The sequence below is a fragment of the Lissotriton vulgaris genome, chromosome 7 (genome assembly GCF_964263255.1).
Source record: "Lissotriton vulgaris chromosome 7, aLisVul1.2, whole genome shotgun sequence".
Lineage (NCBI taxonomy): Eukaryota > Metazoa > Chordata > Amphibia > Caudata > Salamandridae > Lissotriton > Lissotriton vulgaris.
In genome coordinates, this window is record NC_141695.1 from 343,090,088 (window position 1) to 343,111,211 (window position 21,124).

General features: G+C 47.1%; 1 protein-coding gene across 1 annotated transcript in view; it reads left to right on the top strand.

Annotated features, from left to right (window-relative positions):
- The window catches only part of LOC147701547 (uncharacterized), a 116,651-nt gene that overhangs the window by 22,007 nt on the left and 73,520 nt on the right, over positions 1-21,124 (top strand). The window contains exons 5-9 of the mRNA XM_086929352.1: positions 1,790-1,888; positions 2,841-2,857; positions 3,021-3,050; positions 18,580-18,685; positions 20,131-20,229. Coding sequence (XP_086785478.1) covers positions 1,790-1,888; positions 2,841-2,857; positions 3,021-3,050; positions 18,580-18,685; positions 20,131-20,229 — 351 coding nt within the window. The remainder of the gene's footprint in view (positions 1-1,789; positions 1,889-2,840; positions 2,858-3,020; positions 3,051-18,579; positions 18,686-20,130; positions 20,230-21,124) is intronic.

Sequence of the window (21,124 nt, forward strand, 5' to 3'; positions counted from 1 at the left end):
TGCCTGCCACACAAGCTTCCTTCAAGGCCAAAAGGTCTGTGTCATCTTGGATTCCCCATGGAAAAGTGCCTTTAGGCAAGTTTGCTGTAGAACACACTGTATGTGCTGCAAAAGCAGGTAGAGTTGGCCTTGCAACATTTTCTCCATTGGTTCGGGAGTGTCTAGGAGTCACCCTTACCACTGGCTACTAAACTGTACAAAAATGGGCACTTTCTGGACCTGTGTAAGAACAGAAAAAGCACTGAACCTGCTGTTTCAGACCTGAACAGCTGGACCTGCTCCCTCTTGCACTCAGGAAAAATATATGGACTCCAAGGGTCAGTTGGCCGACCTCCTGTGGAGCTACAAGGACACAACCAGCTGCAAGAGGCCTTTTCCCTGAAGTACCCATTAGATCAAAAGCAACTGGACCAGGACTAGACCCTCCTATTGCCCTTTGCTAGAGTACGTTCTGACCCTTAAGTGCTGTCCCTGTTGTCCTAGGACCCTTGGCTTTGATTAGTTGGACTTCTGCAACAATCTCTGAAGTTAGGACTTAGAAACATTTTGTACTTCCAGATCTCCAGAGGGCAAAGAGAAACCCCCCAAGTCAATTTGACAAGGGTGCAACCTAAGAGGGTGAAGATTTCAAGTTGTTACAGCTCAGAGTTTTTGCTGCTCGAACATCCTGTTTAGCGAACTGTTGTGGCAAGCCTATCTGACTTCGGGGTTACCTTCTCAGATCCAGCCCACATCCTTGCACCGCTGGCTGATTCTGAGCTCCAAAAAATGGCACTAAGTCAAAATAAAGAAATCTTGACCAGGCAAAGACGTGATAATTGTATGACCGATGAGGGGATTTCCCTGGGTGCGAAATATGAACTTTTCCCACTCCAAATTTATCCTGCAAAAACCAACAGCCTCAACGATCATCATCTAATGGCTATCCAGCTTCGAGAGGATGCTCTTGCATACAGTCTGCAACCTTGCCCCCTTGGAGGATTTTGACTTTCATTTCAGAGACTGGGTCAATAGGTAAAATCTTTGACTGGAATGAACCTGATTGGTGTAGCCGAAACCGCTCTCCATTGCGGTTGGCCTGAAATTGCACCTTGGCTGTGGTCACACGTGAAAAGTATTTTTTCTTTGTGCTTCATCTGTTGAATATTTTAAAATTTATATCTACAGTTCCCCTTATTTGATTTGTGTTGTTTTGGTGTCATTTTGTGTATTAAATTTTTCTCTAGTTTTATAAAGTGGAGTGCGAATTTCATTGGGTTGTTTGTTTTACATCTTAACTGTTTTGGAACACCTAAATGCTTTACACATTTCCTCTAAGTTAAGTCTGTTTTATCTGTGCCATATCTACCAGGCTTAAGCTCAGGTTTAAATCCGAGGTGAAATTAAACTTAAGGGGGTCCCCCTGCAAAGTATATGGAGGGGGCACCGACGCTCCAGACCAATCGAGAGCTCTAAGCTCAGGGGCCTGTTGCCTGTGGACAGTGCTAGAGGAGGGCCCCCTGGAGCTCAGTATTCCCTCCACACCGCGGGGCTTTAGGGGCTATTGTCACGCCACTTGCTTAAATTACTGAATCCTTTTGCCTAACCTTAACAGATTAGTGGCTTTCTTTCTTGTGGTAGACTACCATCCACCCAAAATAATAGTTTACTTACCTACAATGGGTATTAACCCACTTAGTTGGATATGCACTGTGTTGCAACTGGTAGATATGCACTGTGCTCTGTAGACCGTTGGGGTTAGAATGGACTAACTGTTGTTTTTTTTCTTTCCATCTTCTTCCATCGTCAGTTTGCTCAACATGTTCCCCAGCAATAGACTGCGGGCCTGGATTTGAGACTGAACGCCATTTTGACGAAGATTCAATGTGCTGTCCTGAGTATTCATGTTGTAAGTACACTCTTGGTAAATTCGCAAGAGGATGGGACTAGAACACTGCTTGTGGTCACAAAGGTGGCAAGAGTGCTGGTGCATGTACAGATGCACTGTTGCCACAAACAGGTGCACACGTGCCAGACCATAAGCAGATATACATGAACCAGATCTTTGATAGATGCTGGAGCATATATAGATGCACTGGTGCCAGACCATGTACAGAGCACTAGTGCCACAACATGTACAGATGCACTGGTGGCAGAGCATGCACCAATGCACTTGCGTCAGAGTATGCACAGATGCACTGATGCCAGAATATATACAGATGCAATAGGTGTGAAAGCATGCACAGATGCACTGGTGCCACAGTATGTACAGATGCACAGTGGCCAGAGCATACACAGATGAACAAGTGTTAGTTCATGCAGAAATGCACAGGTTCCAGACAACAGATTGATACACAGGTGCTAGAAGCATACACAGATGAACAGTTGCTAGAGTATGTACAGATGCATAGATGCCAGAGCATGCACAGGGTCTAGTGAATGCACAGGTGCCAGAGCACCAACAGATGCACGGGTGCTAGAGCAGGCACAGATACATAGGTGCTAGTGCACACACAAATGCACAGGCGCCAGAGCATAGGCAGACGTGCTGATGCCAGAGCATGAACAGTACACATGGAGTGTCTAGATGATGCACTGGTTCTGGTCATAGAGAGAACAGAAGCAGAGCTCCCAGACACTCCTCATTTACTGGGGGGAAATGTTTGTGGATCACACCCCAGGAAGTGGAGCTTCCCTGAAACGATGGTTTCAGCACCCCAACTCTGAAAATAGTTTCAGAACCACTAGCCCCCAGGTACTGAGAGGACAAGGCAGGCTGCATTGGACGCACTGGCCTTTTGTGCACAGTTTAACAAAGTATGAAATACTGACATCTCTCTCTCACTTTCCTTTTCTTTCAGACCAAGTAAAAACAACGGTAAGTTTGTTACTTTGTATAGACATGTTTGGGATGCACTGGGCTGCTCTCAGCATTGGCCATTAAACACTCACTCTTTAAAATTGGGGGCCTTGTTTAGTACTTTGGGCAGAGTAGACTGTATTAGCCATCCTAACAATAATGTTTTTTCATCCTCCTTTAGACTCCTGCCAGCCCTACACCTACCCCTCCGGTGAGTACTGCGCAAGAGGTGGGAGAAGGTAAGGGTTTATGGGAGGGGTGCAATGCCAGATGAGCACCATAGAAATTGAGAGACTTCCTGGTGCTGCCCCTGAAAAAACAGTGAGGCTAGTTCAGAGTCAGGCTCATATCTGCGCATTATTAATCCAGTTAATAACTATATAGAAGAGACTAATTAAGACCTTAGTGTGGCTAGGGCAATTGCTTGAAGGGCATCGAGGATCATAAATCGGTGAGCGTGTCTCAGCAGTTTGAGGCGGACCCTACAGGAGAATCTGATTTGACCAACATGTGATCACAGGAGACAAGGCACAAGATTTCTGGGAGCTAAAGGTATCATCCAGTGAATGATGTCACATTGTGCCTCAAACCCAAGCTGACATCATCAAACATGAAAACATTCTAGAATGTCTATTGTTGGTAACTGTTAGCAGTGCAGAACTGGGGAAAAGGAGCTGTCTTTTTTCTTACGCTTGATGGTTCATCTAAGGATGCAAGTGGGAGTAAGGTGAAAAGACAAGGCTCTCCATTACAGGAAAAGTAAGACTTCAAAGCGGAGGATTTGATGAGGCTTAAGTGCAGTGTTTCAGTCAGACAAGGCGCTTCCTCAGGCGTTTGCAGCTGTGCTGCTCCAGATTGTCCTTAGAACTCACAGAGGATGCCCTTGTGAAGTAATGAGGAAGACTTTGATAAGGTCCAAAAATTATTGCATTGGCCCTATGATCAAGCACTTTTCGAAGCCTGTGGCGAGCAATCCTATGTTTCCTATAGTAAGGGTGAGCTAGTAGTGTCACTGTACTGCAAGACTTTAGTGGAATTTACAACTTCCGCTGTGTGCGATCGGCATGGATAGTGTAGCTGATCGTGAAAAGGGACTTAAGGATACTCAAAGAGTACAGAAACAATATGTAGAGCTTTGGAATTCTGGGGCATCCATTTAAATCAATGGAATGGAAGAGGGCTAACACTCGCAGGTGTAGCCTTCAGCTCCAAAATTAAAATGCTTGTTCTAGTTTTCCTTGTTTAATTTAGAACATTATACCCTCAGCAGGTGGAATGTTCTAATAGTATTACAGCTTTCCCACTTCTGGCTATAACAGCCATTAAAGGCTCTCTCTTGTTATAAGCCACAGACGGAGTTTTGAGCCCATGTCTCAGGAAGAGGCCTTTAACAGACGACATTGCATTCTGCATTTATTTATTTATTTATTTATTTAATGCGATTTTCTATAGCACGGACTTTACCCAAAGGTGTCAGAGCGCTTTACATAAGAACCAGTTGCAAAACATAAGGACTTAGGATTACATGCGTTACATAAAAGATACAAACAGAAAAAATTGCAAATGTACAAGATGTAAAGTCACACAAGGAGGAGATACAAACAGAAAGAAAAATTGCACATGTACAAGTAGTAAAGTCATTAAATGAAGTGATACAAATGGATATACTCTAAGAGTTACATAGGAATGGTAGAGAGTACAAAGGTCTACTGCATATACTAGTGGTTAGAGTTATCTCTATATACATATATTTACACATAGTAGAATTTCTCAGGTCAAGAGCCAAAAAATAAAAAACCAGGAGAGCAGAGTTCCATTAAGTGGAGTCGGAGGGGGGACGCAGTCACAGCACCAAGGGAGGGTGGGATGTGGAACAGGAGCCCATATTACCATCGATGCCCAGGCTGCTGGCGCTGTGCGCCTCTTAGTTCCCATTCTGAATAGTTACCAAATAAAGAGACGGGCGCTGGGAGCAGGAATCACAAGAACAGGATTTATGGCTCATGAGGAGAGCCTGTCATTTCCGACACAAAACAAGGTGTCATCGGGAGGTGCTCTAACAAGTGAGCTGCAACGTCGTCTTTTATACTTTACAGAACACTTAGCATTACAATCATGACATTGTGAAACACGGAAAGGACATCCCCATGATCCTCGTGTCAATCCTACCCCACATATGTTCACAATAGGGACCCTTGACCTGCTGATAAGAGGGGAGGGTAATCACGCAGCTGAGTGTTCCGCCAACTTTTAGGATGTGTGCGCCTGATCGTAGCCCAGGGGGTGGGGTGCCCAGGATCAATAGTGGGTCCTTTGAAGAGGAGTGATTCCATACAATGAGCAGTAAACAGTATCTCCTGGCTTAGGCGATGACCTCAGACATGTGTGGACAGTCAATCGCGGAGGGAGGGTTTACTAACAGAGGGGTTATTCATGAAAGGAGAGGAGGTGCTGGTCAGGCGCGGCCGTGACTCCCAAGGACAGGGTCTTGCAGAAGAAGAAGGTTTATGACTTGCCCGTGTGAGGAGAAGGGAGGGGGAGCCAGGGTGGACACAGGGACAGAGTCGCATAGAGAGAGAGAGATCTTATGACCCGTACATGAGAGAGCGGGGGCAGTCAGGTGCAGCTGGGGAGGGCTATGTCAGCTAAGGCGAAGGATGCCTCTTCAAGAGGGAATGGGGGGGGTTTGCGTGGGTCAAGCAGGAGGGTTGCCTTTCAGGGCAGGGTCGCGCAGAGGGAGAGGGTTTCATAGCCTATGCATGTGAGAGAGGGAGGGGGGGTTCAGATATGCGCAGAAGGGAAGCCGGTGATTCTAATGAGCAGGAAAAGGCCAGGGTGCCTAAAATGGCTGTCATGTACATATGGGTGCGGGCTTTTACTGGCAGAGTGATGCGGTCAATAGTTTACGGTATTCATGGTGCTTACAGGGAGAGGAGCGGGAAAATGGAATAAAGAACGCTGTTTATGTACATCAATTTCTCACATTTCCACAGTCGCCCCTTTTTACATTACAGAGTTCATTTTTTTTGTAATTGATGGGGGTACAAGTAAACAGGCGTGGTTGAAGAATTAGCATTTGTCAATACTAACATTGGCATATAATCATGGACAGTTGATGTGATGGGCAGAATGCAGCACATAGGAAATTGCATTTGTCGAGTTCCTAACATTCAAAAGCACTACATAGCATAAATGTTTCTGACTAAAAAAATGTGACCAATGAACATTTTGACCAAGCAGTTGAGGGCGGAATTCAGTTCAGTACACAAGATCTCTTCGTCACAGTGTCTTTTTAGCAGTGAGCCATCACTGGTAGGCTCTAGTCCGTATCCTTTCGTTGGCGCTGTTGAGCACCGGCGGTGGAGCTATAGGTCCAGCTCGTATTCAACCTTTCGCGTTGCAAGGTGCGGTCTGTCCTCTGCTGTTAGACCACAGTCCTGTTCCCTAACCAGTCCTTTTAGTGGCGCCTTATGCTCGGCACCTATATTTTCGTGGCAATACCCTATTCCCACCTGAATGCCGTTCTTCCTTTTGGCGTGAAGTCACATGGAAAAGAGGGTGTGCGTTGTTCAAACAGTCGATAGGAGAGAGGAGGAGTTGGGTCAGAGTTCCTGGGACACACAAAAGAGACCAAGGGAGCAAAGGATAACAAGCAGGCAGGCCCATCAATCGGGCCCAAAGAAGGGGGACGGAGACTCCAGGCACACGTGGGTTAGCAGACGGAGGGCTTCAGGGCAGCCCGTCAAGTTTCATTTTCCACGTTTGAAATTGCTGTCTCGTCCCGCATCTTGTTGCTCTGCAGCTCCACCTTTGGTCGAGGTCACATGTGTCTCAAGATCTGCAGCAAGGCTGTACCTCACGTCCGACCCTTCTCCTCCGGTGATCGTGAATCTTTGAATAGGTACAAAACAATCTTTTAGAGAACTGGTAGACGAAGACATCTATGCATGTGAATTCCTCCCTTAATCCTACGCATTTGGGAGATACGCTCATCGGTCACAGTCAGAGGTCTATTACCAAGCAGTGCATATGTCGGCATTCCTACTGAGTTCATGCCAAGTTTATTCATCGTCCAATTTATAACTCTAGTGAGGATAAATAAGATTCCCATCAACTGTGCATTTCATCATATTCAACATTTCGGAACATTTCCCTTCAAGGCTGGCTAACCTTTTCAAACAGGGCGGGGGCGCTATCATCGAGAGTCAGGTAAAACAGGGTTTTCTCGAGGGACGACAGTTACTCATGGTCATCATGTTTATATCCGGGACAGCAGCGGGGGTCTACCAAATGGAGTGGGGATGCTTCGGGCGCTCGCGCTTGGGTGCAAAAAAAAGGGGGGTGGGGCAATCTGGGCATTGGGGGTCAATCTAGACGTTGGCGTTCGTCTCTGATGAACAAAGAAATAAGGTGCCATTGACATACAGTTCCCCTATAAATGGCCAGATTGGGGGACCTTAGTCGTCTTACCTGTCCTTTCCTTCTCAGCCAATTCGAGTTCATTCATTTTGCAGAAAGGAGAGGTAGTAATATGGCGAGATACAATCATTTTAGTTTCGGTCAATTTCGCTGAACACCTTCGCGTTCAATAAGTATCCAATCAGACTGGTGCCAGCGAGGCACGGTTTTACCATAAAAAGGAAGAGGAAATAGGGAGACTCTCAGAGAGTGAGAGTCGTCCGCAATCTAAACGAGCCATTTGGTACACGTATGACATCTAGAGAGAGAGAGAGAGAGAGAGAGAGGGAGAGAGATATAGAGAGGAAAAAGGTGGGATAGAGATAGAGAAAGACAGAGAGATGTGTACAAAAATAGGTCATTTAGTGCGATCACAACACAGAACAGCAGGGGGTCAGGTAACGGAGAGACGCAAACAAAGGGAGAACATAAACCCCTACAGCACACACACACGAACTCAGACAGAGGAAGACAGTACATGTATTACATATATATAAGACATTCACGACAAAACGGAAAACAATAGTTGGCCAACAAAATCCATATTATTATTTTTTTTTTTATATCCTTCCTATCTTTACTATCCTATTTATCTACGTGCTTAGTTCTTTTTACCTTTCCCTCCTTTTCCCTCTCGCTTGTTATCTCTTCGAGCGTTCTCAATTGCCAATACTTACACCTCGGTTAGTCGATCAGAAATTAACCTGGTCGTGCTTTTTACCCATGGTTCGATCTTAAACCATTTTTCAGTTTTCTTCCTTTGGTGGGAAGTTCTCCAGGCTGAGGCAACGGCAAGTATTGATCGGGAGAACAGTCGGACAGCTTGGCTAGATCTATAAGAGTGTGAGAAGGGGGGCAGTACATTTTGAACATCAGCAACATTTCTAACTTCCCAGACGGGTGGTGCCTTGGTAACCCTTACCCGTGCACTCTTCTTTGTCCTCTCCCTATCTAGTAAAACGTCTAGTTACATTATCTAACGTGTTATTTCAAGTCAATTTTCGTCATACAGTACCCGTCAAGTCTCTATGTCAGTCCATCCTCCCAGTCGCTATGTTCTAAGGAGGAACAGTCATGTTTAAGTCTACGTCTCTTTTTTTTTTTTTTTTTAAACTTATCGTCATAAGGACTATGCACATATTTCCTTTTTCCCTTTTCCGTCGGTGGTTCGATCATCGCTCTCCCATACTTCAGCCGACGTTCCGACGTGACCTGCAGAAGGGAGGAGAAAGAAGGGGTGGGGGGCAGCATTCAAACCACATCAGCATGCAGTAGTCCGAAAGTGTTTTTACCTACCACATACTCGACCTATCTCCACGTAGTGCATTTCTTTACCATCTCGGCGTTTAAGCCCAGAGGGACCAGTAATGTCAGATAGATAATCATTGACGATCTGCGTATCTACGTGAGTTACTTGGTCGCGACCCTTTTTGGTTATGTGCAAGGGTGGCGGTCAGGCGGCATTTCTGTGGTGTCGTTTTAAGGGCGTCTAAAAACACTTTTCCGGCTGCCTGTGACACATAATGTAGCTGCTAAATATCGGATCCTTTTTAACCTTCAGCCTTCATCATACTTATTCTTCGCTCACAGTAGTAAAAACATCCAAAACTCATTAATGCAACCGCTACAACTATGCTTTCTTTTTCAAAATACTTTTAATAAAAAGTGTTGATGTATAAATACAGGCCTACAACCCAGTGGACCGGCCACGGAGCAGATTGGAACTGTACATAAGGAGAACGAAGTTGGTGGCAGTTCATTGCATAAAGTGCGGCAGTGCAATAAAATCGTATCGAACTTTCCTACAGAGCAAGCATGATGCATGTCAAGAATTCAGTTTTTCAATTAATTCATTAATTCATTATCCAAATGCTCATTCAGTGCCTAAATTATACCAATTCATTGTTACCAATCATAATTAGTACCCACCCTAAATCAGTTCATTGTCCAAACACATGATCAATATCTGTATTGCTTTCTTCTCTAAGCACATAATCACTATCCATCTTTATCGACTTTCATTGTCCAAAAATGCATACATATCTCAGAGCATCAATATTCGAGCAATCCGGGTGAACAGGGAGTTCGAAAGTTTCGTTTCGTGTATCGACGCCATTTTGGGCGAGATCAGGCAGGTTCCAGCTTAGTCAGAATGTCTCCAATGACTCGTGGTTGGACCAGAACCTTCCGTTGGTAGTTCAAAAAGTTTTGTGCAATGTGGTAACAGTCTAACAATATGGACCATCAGTCAAAGTGTGGGGAGGGCGCAACAATTTTCCTACCGGGTCACTCTGGTGTTCCACCGGAACTGAACAAGTCTGTACCTTGGCTGTGTTTTAGCCATTTCCAAACAGAGGCTGGCGCCGGCAGGAGTGCATCGATGTTGCAGATCCCAGTGAGGGGGACGGGGGCGCCCATGCAGAGGGGTCGGGGGGCCCCCCCGGCTCTCATAGAATCTTCAAAGTTGAGGAGAGAAGGCATGGGGCGTGCGCTCGTCCCGGGCAAAAGACCGCTTTTCGATGTGGACCCTCTTTAAGCAAAGAGCGTTGGGGTGCCGCTGGAAGCCTCCACCTGGAGGGAGGTGGGGGAGGCTCGTTCGCGTCACCTCCCCCTTCCAGCGACCCCGCGCCGTTCTTCGGCTCCGCTGCTTCGGTATTGGCCGTGCCGGCTATTGAAGATGGGGGGGGGTCGGTGGCTGAGGCAAGACAGCCCCCCCCCCCCTTTGACATTTGGCGGGACTACCTGAAATTATCCCGGGGTTGACATGTGGCGGGACTACTTGCAATTGTCCAGGCGTCGACATGTGGCGGGACTACCTGTAAGCGCCGCCGTCCTCGCTTTGGCTTCGGCCTTCTTTGCGGGCCGGACCAGGCGAGAGAGAGAGAGAGGGGGGGTGGTCGGTGGCTGAGGCAAGACAGCCCCCCCCCCCGTGGCCTGCAGGGCAGCAGAAGAGGAGAGAAGGAGAGGCCATCACGGTTTTCTGGGCCGTCCGCCCCACAGCCTCCCCTTCCGACTGCGGCCAGGCGAGCCCCGCATGCCTCGAGGCCTCGCCTTCCGGATGGGCGTAACCGCGGACCTGTGGCACTTCGGGAGTTTCCGGAATGGGGGTAGGTACCTATTGAATTGTTTCTATTTCATGTGACCGTTATTTGGGCGTGGTGGGCAATGAGGCAGACATGTTTAGGGCAGAAATAGGCAACGGAACCTAGCTACCTCGTGGCTGCCTTGGTGTCAAGCTTGTCTTCCCTCGCCATTTTTTATGTTTCTTATTGCGAGTTATTTCTAACGTTTCTTATTTTATTTTTAGCGAAGTTGATAACTCATCAGTGGCCTACTGATTTCGCTCAACTCTTTTTCTTGTATTTTTATGCCATAACCTATTATAAGCTATAGCGACTAGTCCACACTTAATGAACATGCCCTTATTAGGTGTGCCCTCCAGTGGAGCTGGATGGTTCATCTCTAATAAGCTGTCCGGGCTAAACAGGCTACCAATCAGTGGGGAGAAGATAGGCATGACGGATTACAACGGGGACAAAAGTCTGCACTACCTATCTTATCACGGCGGGCAAAGACTAGACAGAATATTTCTATTCTCCGTTGTTTGCCGGCGGTGAATACCTCAAAAGAACCAATACCGAACAATCAGTGTTCGGTCAATCAAACAATCAGTGGGGAGAATAAGTGGGTACGAAAAGTTTGCGTTACCCACTCTTTCTCTACCTGCAAAGAGAGACCTTGTTCTTCCCTGTTTGCAGACAAAGAATCTCCAGACAATAATCCACGAACGACAGTTCGGGACAACAGTGGGGGAGGAAGATAGGCACGACGGATTACAACGGGGACAAAAGTCTGCGTTACCTATCCTTCACTGCTTGCAAAGGGAGAGCCTGTTGTTTCTCCGTTTGCAGACGGTGAATCTCCAGAGGTACCAACAAAAGAGTAATACTAGTATTATCCAAATCAAACAATTATTTCACAATTTGTCGCATTTACGCGACCTTACCCGGACCGGACCGTGTGGGCAGTTCTTCGCCTTCCTCCTTCCAGCGCCCGATCGTTCTCTTACTCCATGATTTTACCGCAGCAGTCCTGTGGGATTCCAGTCAGGACAGTAGGTCACTCGAGAGAGGTCCGTTCAGAATCGGTGAAGTTCATTCAATCGGCAGCCGGACGAGGGCCCTCTCAAGGCAGGTATACTCCGATCATTTAGATATTCACCTCATCGTCTGGATCTCTCTTATTGGACCTCATGTCACTGATGGACCCCGCGTTGGGACGCCAATTGTGGAACAGGAGCCCATATTACCATCGATGCCCAGGCTGCTGGCGCTGTGCGCCTCTTAGTTCCCATTCTGAATAGTTACCAAATAAAGAGACGGGCGCTGGGAGCAGGAATCACAAGAACAGGATTTATTGCTCATGAGGAGAGCCTGTCATTTCCGACACGAAACAAGGTGTCATCGGGAGGTGCTCTAACAAGTGAGCTGCAACGTCGTCTTTTATACTTTACAGAACACTTAGCATTACAATCATGACATTGTGAAACACGGAAAGGACATCCCCATGATCCTCGTGTCAATCCTACCCCACATATGTTCACAATAGGGACCCTTGACCTGCTGATAAGAGGGGAGGGTAATCACGCAGCTGAGTGTTCCGCCAACTTTTAGGATGTGTGCGCCTGATCGTAGCCCAGGGGGTGGGGTGCCCAGGATCAATAGTGGGTCCTTTGAAGAGGAGTGATTCCATACAATGAGCAGTAAACAGTATCTCCTGGCTTAGGCGATTACCTCAGACATGTGTGGACAGTCAATCGCGGAGGGAGGGTTTACTAACAGAGGGGTTATTCATGAAAGGAGAGGAGGTGCTGGTCAGGCGCGGCCGTGACTCCCAAGGACAGGGTCTTGCAGAAGAAGAAGGTTTATGACTTGCCCGTGTGAGGAGAAGGGAGGGGGAGCCAGGGTGGACACAGGGACAGAGTCGCATAGAGAGAGAGAGATCTTATGACCCGTACATGAGAGAGCGGGGGCAGTCAGGTGCAGCTGGGGAGGGCTATGTCAGCTAAGGCGAAGGATGCCTCTTCAAGAGGGAATGGGGGGGGTTTGCGTGGGTCAAGCAGGAGGGTTGCCTTTCAGGGCAGGGACGCGCAGAGGGAGAGGGTTTCATAGCCTATGCATGTGAGAGAGGGAGGGGGGGTTCAGATACGCGCAGAAGGGAAGCCGGTGATTCTAATGAGCAGGAAAAGGCCAGGGTGCCTAAAATGGCTGTCATGTACATATGGGTGCGGGCTTTTACTGGCAGAGTGATGCGGTCAATATTTTACGGTATTCATGGTGCTTACAGGGAGAGGAGCGGGAAAATGGAATAATGAACGCTGTTTATGTACATCAATTTCTCACATTTCCACAGGGAGGGATGCAAGGGTATGGAGAAAAGGCAAAACAGAAAAGGGAAGAAACATTTGAGGATCGTCATGGGGAAAACGAGGGAAAAGGGTAAAGGAAGGACAAGATGGCTGGGCTAGAATGCTTTAGTAGCAGAAGAGCTGTTCGCCTGCAGCACAAAGAAGAGAATTGTGTGATGTTCAGAAGACGAGACGGGATAAACAAGGGTCCACAGGAAGAGATGTCATACTGAGAATAGTCATGCTTTGAAGTGGGCTGTGTTTTATTTTTTCTGGATGTGCATTAAGCTAGGTTGGGTGTTTTACTAGAGCAGTGGCGTCTCCTCTGCTAGGAGCATCGCCCCGCTGCTTTTTTGCAATGGAAGAAAGGGAAAATAAAATGATAATAACTCGCGTTTTTATCATTTTATTTTCTCCTACCTCTGTCCGCAGCTTTGCGTGAAAGGGCTGGTTCATGAGAGGAGTGGTAGCACCCTCCTAAGTGTGCAATGACTGCTTGGCTTGCTGTCTTGGGTCGCCCAAAACAGTCTTGTGCATTTCGCATGTTCTCCAGGCAGGCTGCATTACAACCTGTGTGGAGAACATGCTCAGGCTCCCAGTCGGCATCTGAGCGCCGAAACACGGCGCTCAGACCAATCACACCACTGCTAATGCAGCATTGTGACTGTGCTTCCTGTTGAGGCCGAGCAGGGGAGGACTACAGAGGAGAGACGTGGCGAGGAAGCAGCCAGAAGGTACGTTTTTATATGATTTTTTATAACCGCTACCCTTGCGTCCTCCACCTCCCGCCCCTGTCGTCGCCCCCTACCTCTGATCAGTGCTGGCCACCGCTGTACTAGAGGGCCTTGCTTTAATTAGCTCCATGACTAGTTTCACATTATGAGATTCCACAGGCTGTTTGATCATGGCGTCTGGAGTCAGAACGGATGGAGTGGGCCATATGCACACATTGGGGTACTGCCGTTTCTTGTTTGGTATCACGTAGACAACACCGTGAAGGTTCTGTGAACATGCAAGTTCTACGTTTTATTAAAAAAGAATACAGATGAAATTGATTCTACCTACATGTTGTGGAACTGTGGGAAACCAGAATAGCAACAAAGAGTGGCATCCACTTCCAATGAATGCTTATGAAATGAACATTATTTACGCTGAATATCTGTGAGCTGGGTGCCTGCTTACCTCGCATTCTGCTGATGTGGTAATTTGTGCATCAGGCACTTTTAAGAGAGACACTGGCATGTAAACAACCTGAGCGCGTGAGATAACAGCATTAGCTATCTATCTATAGCTTGGTTGGGTGGAAGGGAGTCTTGCCGGTGGCAGTGGCAGGCTCTTTCCGCTCGCGCTGGCAACTTTTACAGCTCTCCCTGTTTAGCGCTGATTACAGCGTCTTTTAATGTTTAGGCACTAGCCTTTTTTAAAAAACTTTGAAAACTGTTCTGTTGGACTGTAATTGCACTCACCTATCTGCCGACTCCCGCCCCGGTCCGCCGCGTCCATTTCTGGGCGTTTGTTTGCGGAGGGTGAGGAGGAGCCTAGCACTTCCGGGCTCGGGCGGATGGTCAGCGCTCTAGTTGCGCTGTAGGCTAATTGCTTATAAACTTCCTGCTTGTTCAGCCGCGTTGTGGAAGGGAGTCTTGCCGGTGGCAGTGGCAGGCTCTTTCCGCTCGCGCTGGCAACTTTTACAGCTCTCCCTGTTTAGCGCTGATTACAGCGTCTTTTAATGTTTAGGCACTAGCCTTTTTTTAAAAACTTTGAAAACTGTTCTGTTGGACTGTAATTGCACTCACCTATCTGCCGACTCCCGCCCCGGTCCGCCGCGTCCATTTCTGGGCGTTTGTTTGCGGAGGGTGAGGAGGAGCCTAGCACTTCCGGGCTCGGGCGGATGGTCAGCGCTCTAGTTGCGCTGTAGGCTAATTGCTTATAAACTTCCTGCTTGTTCAGCCGCGTTGTGGAAGGGAGTCTTGCCGGTGGCAGTGGCAGGCTCTTTCCGCTCGCGCTGGCAACTTTTACAGCTCTCCCTGTTTAGCGCTGATTACAGCGTCTTTTAATGTTTGCACTAGCCTTTTTTTAAAAACTTTGAAAACTGTTCTGTTGGACTGTAATTGCACTCACCTATCTGCCGACTCCCGCCCCGGTCCGCCGCGTCCATTTCTGGGCGTTTGTTTGCGGAGGGTGAGGAGGAGCCTAGCACTTCCGGGCTCGGGCGGATGGTCAGCGCTCTAGTTGCGCTGTAGGCTAATTGCTTATAAACTTCCTGCTTGTTCAGCCGCGTTGTGGAAGGGAGTCTTGCCGGTGGCAGTGGCAGGCTCTTTCCGCTCGCGCTGGCAACTTTTACAGCTCTCCCTGTTTAGCGCTGATTACAGCGTCTTTTAATGTTTAGGCACTAGCCTTTTTTTAAAAACTTTGAAAACTGTTCTGTTGGACTGTAATTGCACTCACCTATCTGCCGACTCCCGCCCCGGTCCGCCGCGTCCATTTCTGGGCGTTTGTTTGCGGAGGGTGAGGAGGAGCCTAGCACTTCCGGGCTCGGGCGGATGGTCAGCGCTCTAGTTGCCCCTACAGCCTATAAATGTGTATTGGTCAGCGACCGCGCAGCGGACGCGTGCAGCGGGCGCGCCGGAAGCGCGCCGAAGTCGAGCCAAAGTCAAGCCCGTCTGCGCCCGTCCGCGGCCGGACGGGGCGCGGGGCCAGAAACCCTGGTCAACCACAGCCCCCTCCATTACGGTATGACAAACATACTCTGCTCAGTCTTCGCCCTGCCCATATGTCATCTTGTTTACACTCCATGGAGGCGCTATCATTACACGATTGTTCAGTGTGCCATTTTACACCTAGCACCGGCTCTTCTGACACCCCCCATAAAAGTGTTTTAAAAGCTGCACTACTTAACTGTCGATCTCTAAGCAAACATAACATCCAAATTTATCACCTCCTTGAGGATGAAGCTCTTGAGATCCTATTTCTGACCGAAACCTGGCTTGGTGAGCACTCTGATCCCGATATCATCGAGGCGATGCCTCCAGGATACTCCCTCGCCAGGCTCGATAGGCAGGATGGTAGGGGAGGCGGAATAGCCATTGCCGTCAGAGCCCCCTTGGAATGCTCTTTATCGCCGGTGAATATTGATCACTGCGAAGCTGGATCTTTCACTATTATAGTGAGTCCTAAATATTCCCTATCTGGCATTCTTCTATATAGACCCCCGGGAAGACTGTTTGATTTTACGTGCAGCCTTATAGAGGCCACAGCCCATCTTGCTTTAAGGAAATCTAGACTTTTGGTGCTAGGTGATATGAATATACACTTTGATGATGCTGGGGACAAAGACGCCATCAGCATACAAGCAGAATTACTGTCTCTGCAGCTAGATCTTAAACATCAAAGCCCCACTCATAGACAGGGTCACCTGCTCGATCCAGTATTTAGCAACTGGAACGGAGTAAAAGTGCTTCCTCCTATTCCCGTGCCTTGGTCTGACCATTTATTTTGTGATCCCCTTACACATATTAGCAACTGAAACTGCAGTCAAGAATGAAAACCTGCAGACCTAGCGCTGTCGCAAATGGAAAAATTTTAATCCTAATACGTTTGCTGACAAGCTTGAACTGGCTGGACCCCCCAAAGGCTCCGACTGTGAGACCGCCTATACTTGTCTAAAAAATACTATCCTCACTGCCCTTGATGAAACTGCTCCCATCCGTAGATCAGTGACCAACAAGAAATTGAGGAAACCTTCCCCATGGTTTACATCTGAACTTCAAGATGCTAAAACCGCCTGTAAAAAACTGGAACGAGATTGGCGTGTCAATTTCTGCCCCACTGCTAAAGACCACTATAAAAAAGAGCAAGCAAGATATTATAAATTGATCCGTTCCGCTAAAGCTCTACACTATAAGACCCGTATAGGTGAAGCAGAAAACTCCTCTAAGGAGCTTTTTAAAATTTTTAAGGAAATCTCGGTAGTCACCAACGAGAGCAATGCCCTTAATGACTCGGTGGCGAAATGCAATGATATTGCCAAATACTTTGCTAATAAAATCACTACCATCTATTCTAATTTTTCCACCGACCTGCCATCAGGATCTGACTTTACTGAAAATCTGGAGCTCATCCATACTAAAAAATGCCTGACCAGTTTCTCTGCTCCTCACACTACTGCTCTGACCAGCATCTGTAGGAGCATTAAGTCTGGCTCTCCCCGGGACCCTGCCCCCCCCAGGATACTTACAGCCAGTTTGGAAGTCCTTGAGTATCACTTCAGGCACATCCTCCAACTTTCTTTCTCTACGGCCACCCTCCCTATGGAATGGAAAAAAGCTATTGTGCTGCCGATAAAGAAAAAACCCAACATCAGTCAGGACACTCTGGAAAACCTCCGGCCCATCTCGCTGCTACCCTACTTAGCGAAGGTGGCTGAGAAAATAGCTAATAGCCAACTTATGGCCCATCTAGAATCAAATGGTGCTTTCCACAGCTCCCAATCAGGATTCAGGGCAGGTTATTCTACCGAAACCGCCCTACTGAGAGCGACAGAAACCCTACGGGCAGGTGTAGATGCAGGACCGACCATGGCACTTATAATGCTGGACCTGAGTGCGGCGTTCGACACTGTAGCACACTCCATCTTGCTACAGTGTCTGAACAAAGCCGGGGTCACCCAGGAAGCATTGGGCTGGCTGAAGGCTTTTCTCACCAACCGCTGCTTTCAGGTTCAGAGAGGTGCTTTTCTCTCTGACAGCATTGCCTTGGAACAGGGGGTGCCTCAGGGCTCTGCCCTGAGCCCCACCCTGTTCAACCTGTATATGGCCCCTCTGGCTGAAGTGGTTCAATCGTTCGGCATTGAATTAGTCTCATATGCCGACGATACCCAACTTCTCATCTCCCTATCCCAAGCTCCCTCTGTCTCTCCAGACAACTTTAAATCCTGCATGCAAGCTCTGGCAGGTTGGATGACCCAACACTGCCAGAAGCTTAATGGCTCGAAAACAGAGGTTCTTGTTATGGGAGGTAGGGATTCGAGCTGGACCGAGGAGTGGTGGCCTTCATGTCTGGGGGCGCTACCCACCCCCTGTGAAGCAGCCAAAAATCTGGGGATTTGGGTTGACCCTAAACTCTCCTACGACTGCCACGTGAACAGGGTGGTCGGTAAATGCTACGGGGTCTTGAAGACCCTTAACCGTACCCTGGATCTCCTCCCTCTTGAAGCAAGGCGCACTATGACACAGGCGCTCGTGACTTCCAGAATAGACTATGGGAATGTGCTTCTGCTCGGAACATCGCAAAATAACATCAGGAGACTTCAAGTCCTGCAGAACACAGCAGCACGTCTAGTCCTTAGACTTCCCAAGAGAGCTCCATCCAAACCTGCTCTAGATACCCTCCACTGGCTACCCATAAAAAAGAGAATTCTCTTTAAAGCATTACTAATGTGCCATAGGATCATCTCCCAAAAAGCTCCTTCCTATATGAATGACTTAGCCATTCCCTATGAGCCCAATAGAACTCTTCGCTCCAGGGGAACCGGCTTGCTCACAGTACCTCGTATCAGGAAGGCCAGAATGGGTGGCCGCTCTTTTCGGGTTATGGCCGCCAGGGAATGGAATGCTCTCCCTATGGAGATCAGACTAGCGGACTGGGAGACTGCCTTCAGGAAAAGCTTAAAAACTCACCTGTTTTCCCTGTAACTCCCTACTATGCACCTGACTTCTTTCCACAGCGCGGGGACACGCCGTGATGGCGTCACCAGGCGCTTTATAAACTCCTTTGTTGTTGTTGTTGTTGGTTGTGACTGTGAAAAATCCTCCTTCCATGTGAGAAATACATTGAACTCAACTTTCTCTTTTTGATAATTGTTGTATCTGTATTCCAGCCGGGTTGCGAGGGCGTCACCTGCCCACCCAGGACCTGTCACAGAGAGGGTGAAGTTCCTGTGCCTGACCCAAATGACCATAGCTGCTGCCCTCGGTACTCCTGTGGTGAGTTACTAGATGTGCCAACAGGCTAGGAAATAAGGGGGGATACTGCTGCCAGGCCTGACACAGTGAAGGGACCAGCAGTGACAGAGAGCTCTGATGCAAGGCTGCATGCTGTTGGAGATAGCGCATAGGACATGGCTTTCCATTGGAGACTTTCAACCTACATCGACATCTTAGGGGTTTTAGGGGTTTGGGTAAAGAGATGTTTTGAGGTTCTTATTTGGAACACTTAAGCTCAAATTTACACAACCAGTGATCGTGCTAATACTGCAGTATGCAGCATTACATGAGCACTAACACGCGGAAGTACGCATTCTACTTGTTTTTCTGCATTTATTTATTTTATTTGAAAATCGCTTCCCCATCCACAGGCTTCTCCTTAATCAGAGCAATCTACTGTTCAGTAAAGATTGAAAGAAGTCCAGGGAAATAGGCGGAAGTTGGCAAGGAATAGCTAAGGGCCTGGTTTAGAGTTTGGCAGACGAGTTACTACATCATAGCGTAATAGATAGCCCATTTGCATTATTAAAAGTGCATTACATGCTTAGAAAGGACAGATGTGTTGTATGCAGCCCTGCCTAAACACAGATTATTATCAGGTTGTGTTAGCCTTTCAACCTACAGAGGGATTGTTTGCGTTTAACACACTCTACAAAATGTTTTTCGTTAAAGAACGACCCTTCTCTGCAGAGCTTCTGTAATTGACCTTCATCCTTCACGTCCTTGCAAAAATCCAGGAATACATTAAAAAAATATTTATGCTACAGGTGAACCTAATGGGTGTGAAGTGGAGCAGGACATGCGTGGCTCACATGTGAGGTGCCAGTACATAAAAGGCTCTTTAAAAGGCTGGGGCCCTGGGTAAGTGCCCTCCTTGCCCATGCCTTAAAATTGCCCTGATTTGGCTTTTTTTTCAGGCCAGGTTAGGATGCACTGTGAGAAACGACAAAGAGTCCACTAGGCTCTTGTTGACTAGCCATAGAAGGTGCATGTGGAAAGGGCTGAGAAAGAAAAAGAACTACAGCATTTATCATCAGCTTCTGAAGTGATCATATTATCGGCTTTTGTTGCCCATCCAGCCCATCTCGCACAGTCACGGCTCTCAGGGCCCACTGCATCCATAAATCCATAACTCGCCTCAGCTCTGAACGCCCATTTGGCTCATCTCTCACTGCCTCGCCTCTATGGCCTATCCAGTTCATTTTCCAATGTCTAAGATCCCTGGTTTCATCTTTTGCTGTCTCCGCTGTCAGTGTGCATCCATCCACTGTCTCAGTTGGCAGACCATATCCATATGGTGCCGCTCCCACAGTCCAGTTCTCTCTGTGCACGCCTTTGTACTTAATGATGGAAGCAGTTATGTTGGGTCTGTTTGCTTGCTAGGGGTGATGTACACACTGCATGCATACTCTTCTCTTAGCCATGTCTTGTTCTTTATACCTCAGAATGTACTCCGTGTCCTCCAAAACTCGTCTGTAAGTCTGGACTCCAGCCTACCAATGAAATCGACGTGGAAACGCAGTGCTGCGGCAAACAAACATGTGGTGAGTACTCGAGAAACAAGGAGTCAATTTTGAACAGCTTAGATCCTAGATGCATTTAGAATATATAGGGCTCGAATCACAAAGGTAAATATGCACATATATATATCTACCAACGTGTACATCACCCTTACACCTCAGTGGAAATTCCTACTTTTTGGCTATTTGCCATTTCTGAGTGAAGATTTACAATTCATTGTACGCTTAGGCATTTCCTAAGACTGCATTTATGAGTTTAAAGTTCCAATTAGTAATTATACACCCATTTGTGGTGATCTCTGCCACCAAGGTAGAGATGACCCTATAGGAAAATGTAGGCAAATGTAATAAAGTGTAATATTTAAATATATATATATATATATATATATATATATATATATATATATATTTAATTTAGTGTAAATAATTATAAACAACTAATATTAATCCAGGACTTTTTCGAAAAATATACACAACACATTACCTCCCAAAATTAACTTTGTATTAAATTGCAAATGAAGTAAAAATATAAGTTGTTTACTTATTCTTTTTGAACAATAATGGAAAATAAAATTCCCTCACCATCACTACCACTTATTATTACCTAATGCCTAACACACTGATAGCTTTAACTCGCACTGTACTTCAGAAGTAGTAGAATCTCGTTTTTAAAATTGCATTGCACAATTGAATTTAAATAATTAGAGACCTGTCTGAATTCCATTAAGCTGAAAGTTTTAAACTTGCGCAGTATTTTAGAAGTTGTAGATTATCATCTTGTAATTTGCATTGCACTGTTTGAATAAAAAAATAATTGAAGCCAGTCTGTTACCAGCGAACTGTTTCTCCCGCCTTTGGCCTCTGAGAACAGGCGCACTACCACTGGCTACCTAGACTTGCTCTCAGCCAAACAGGTGGG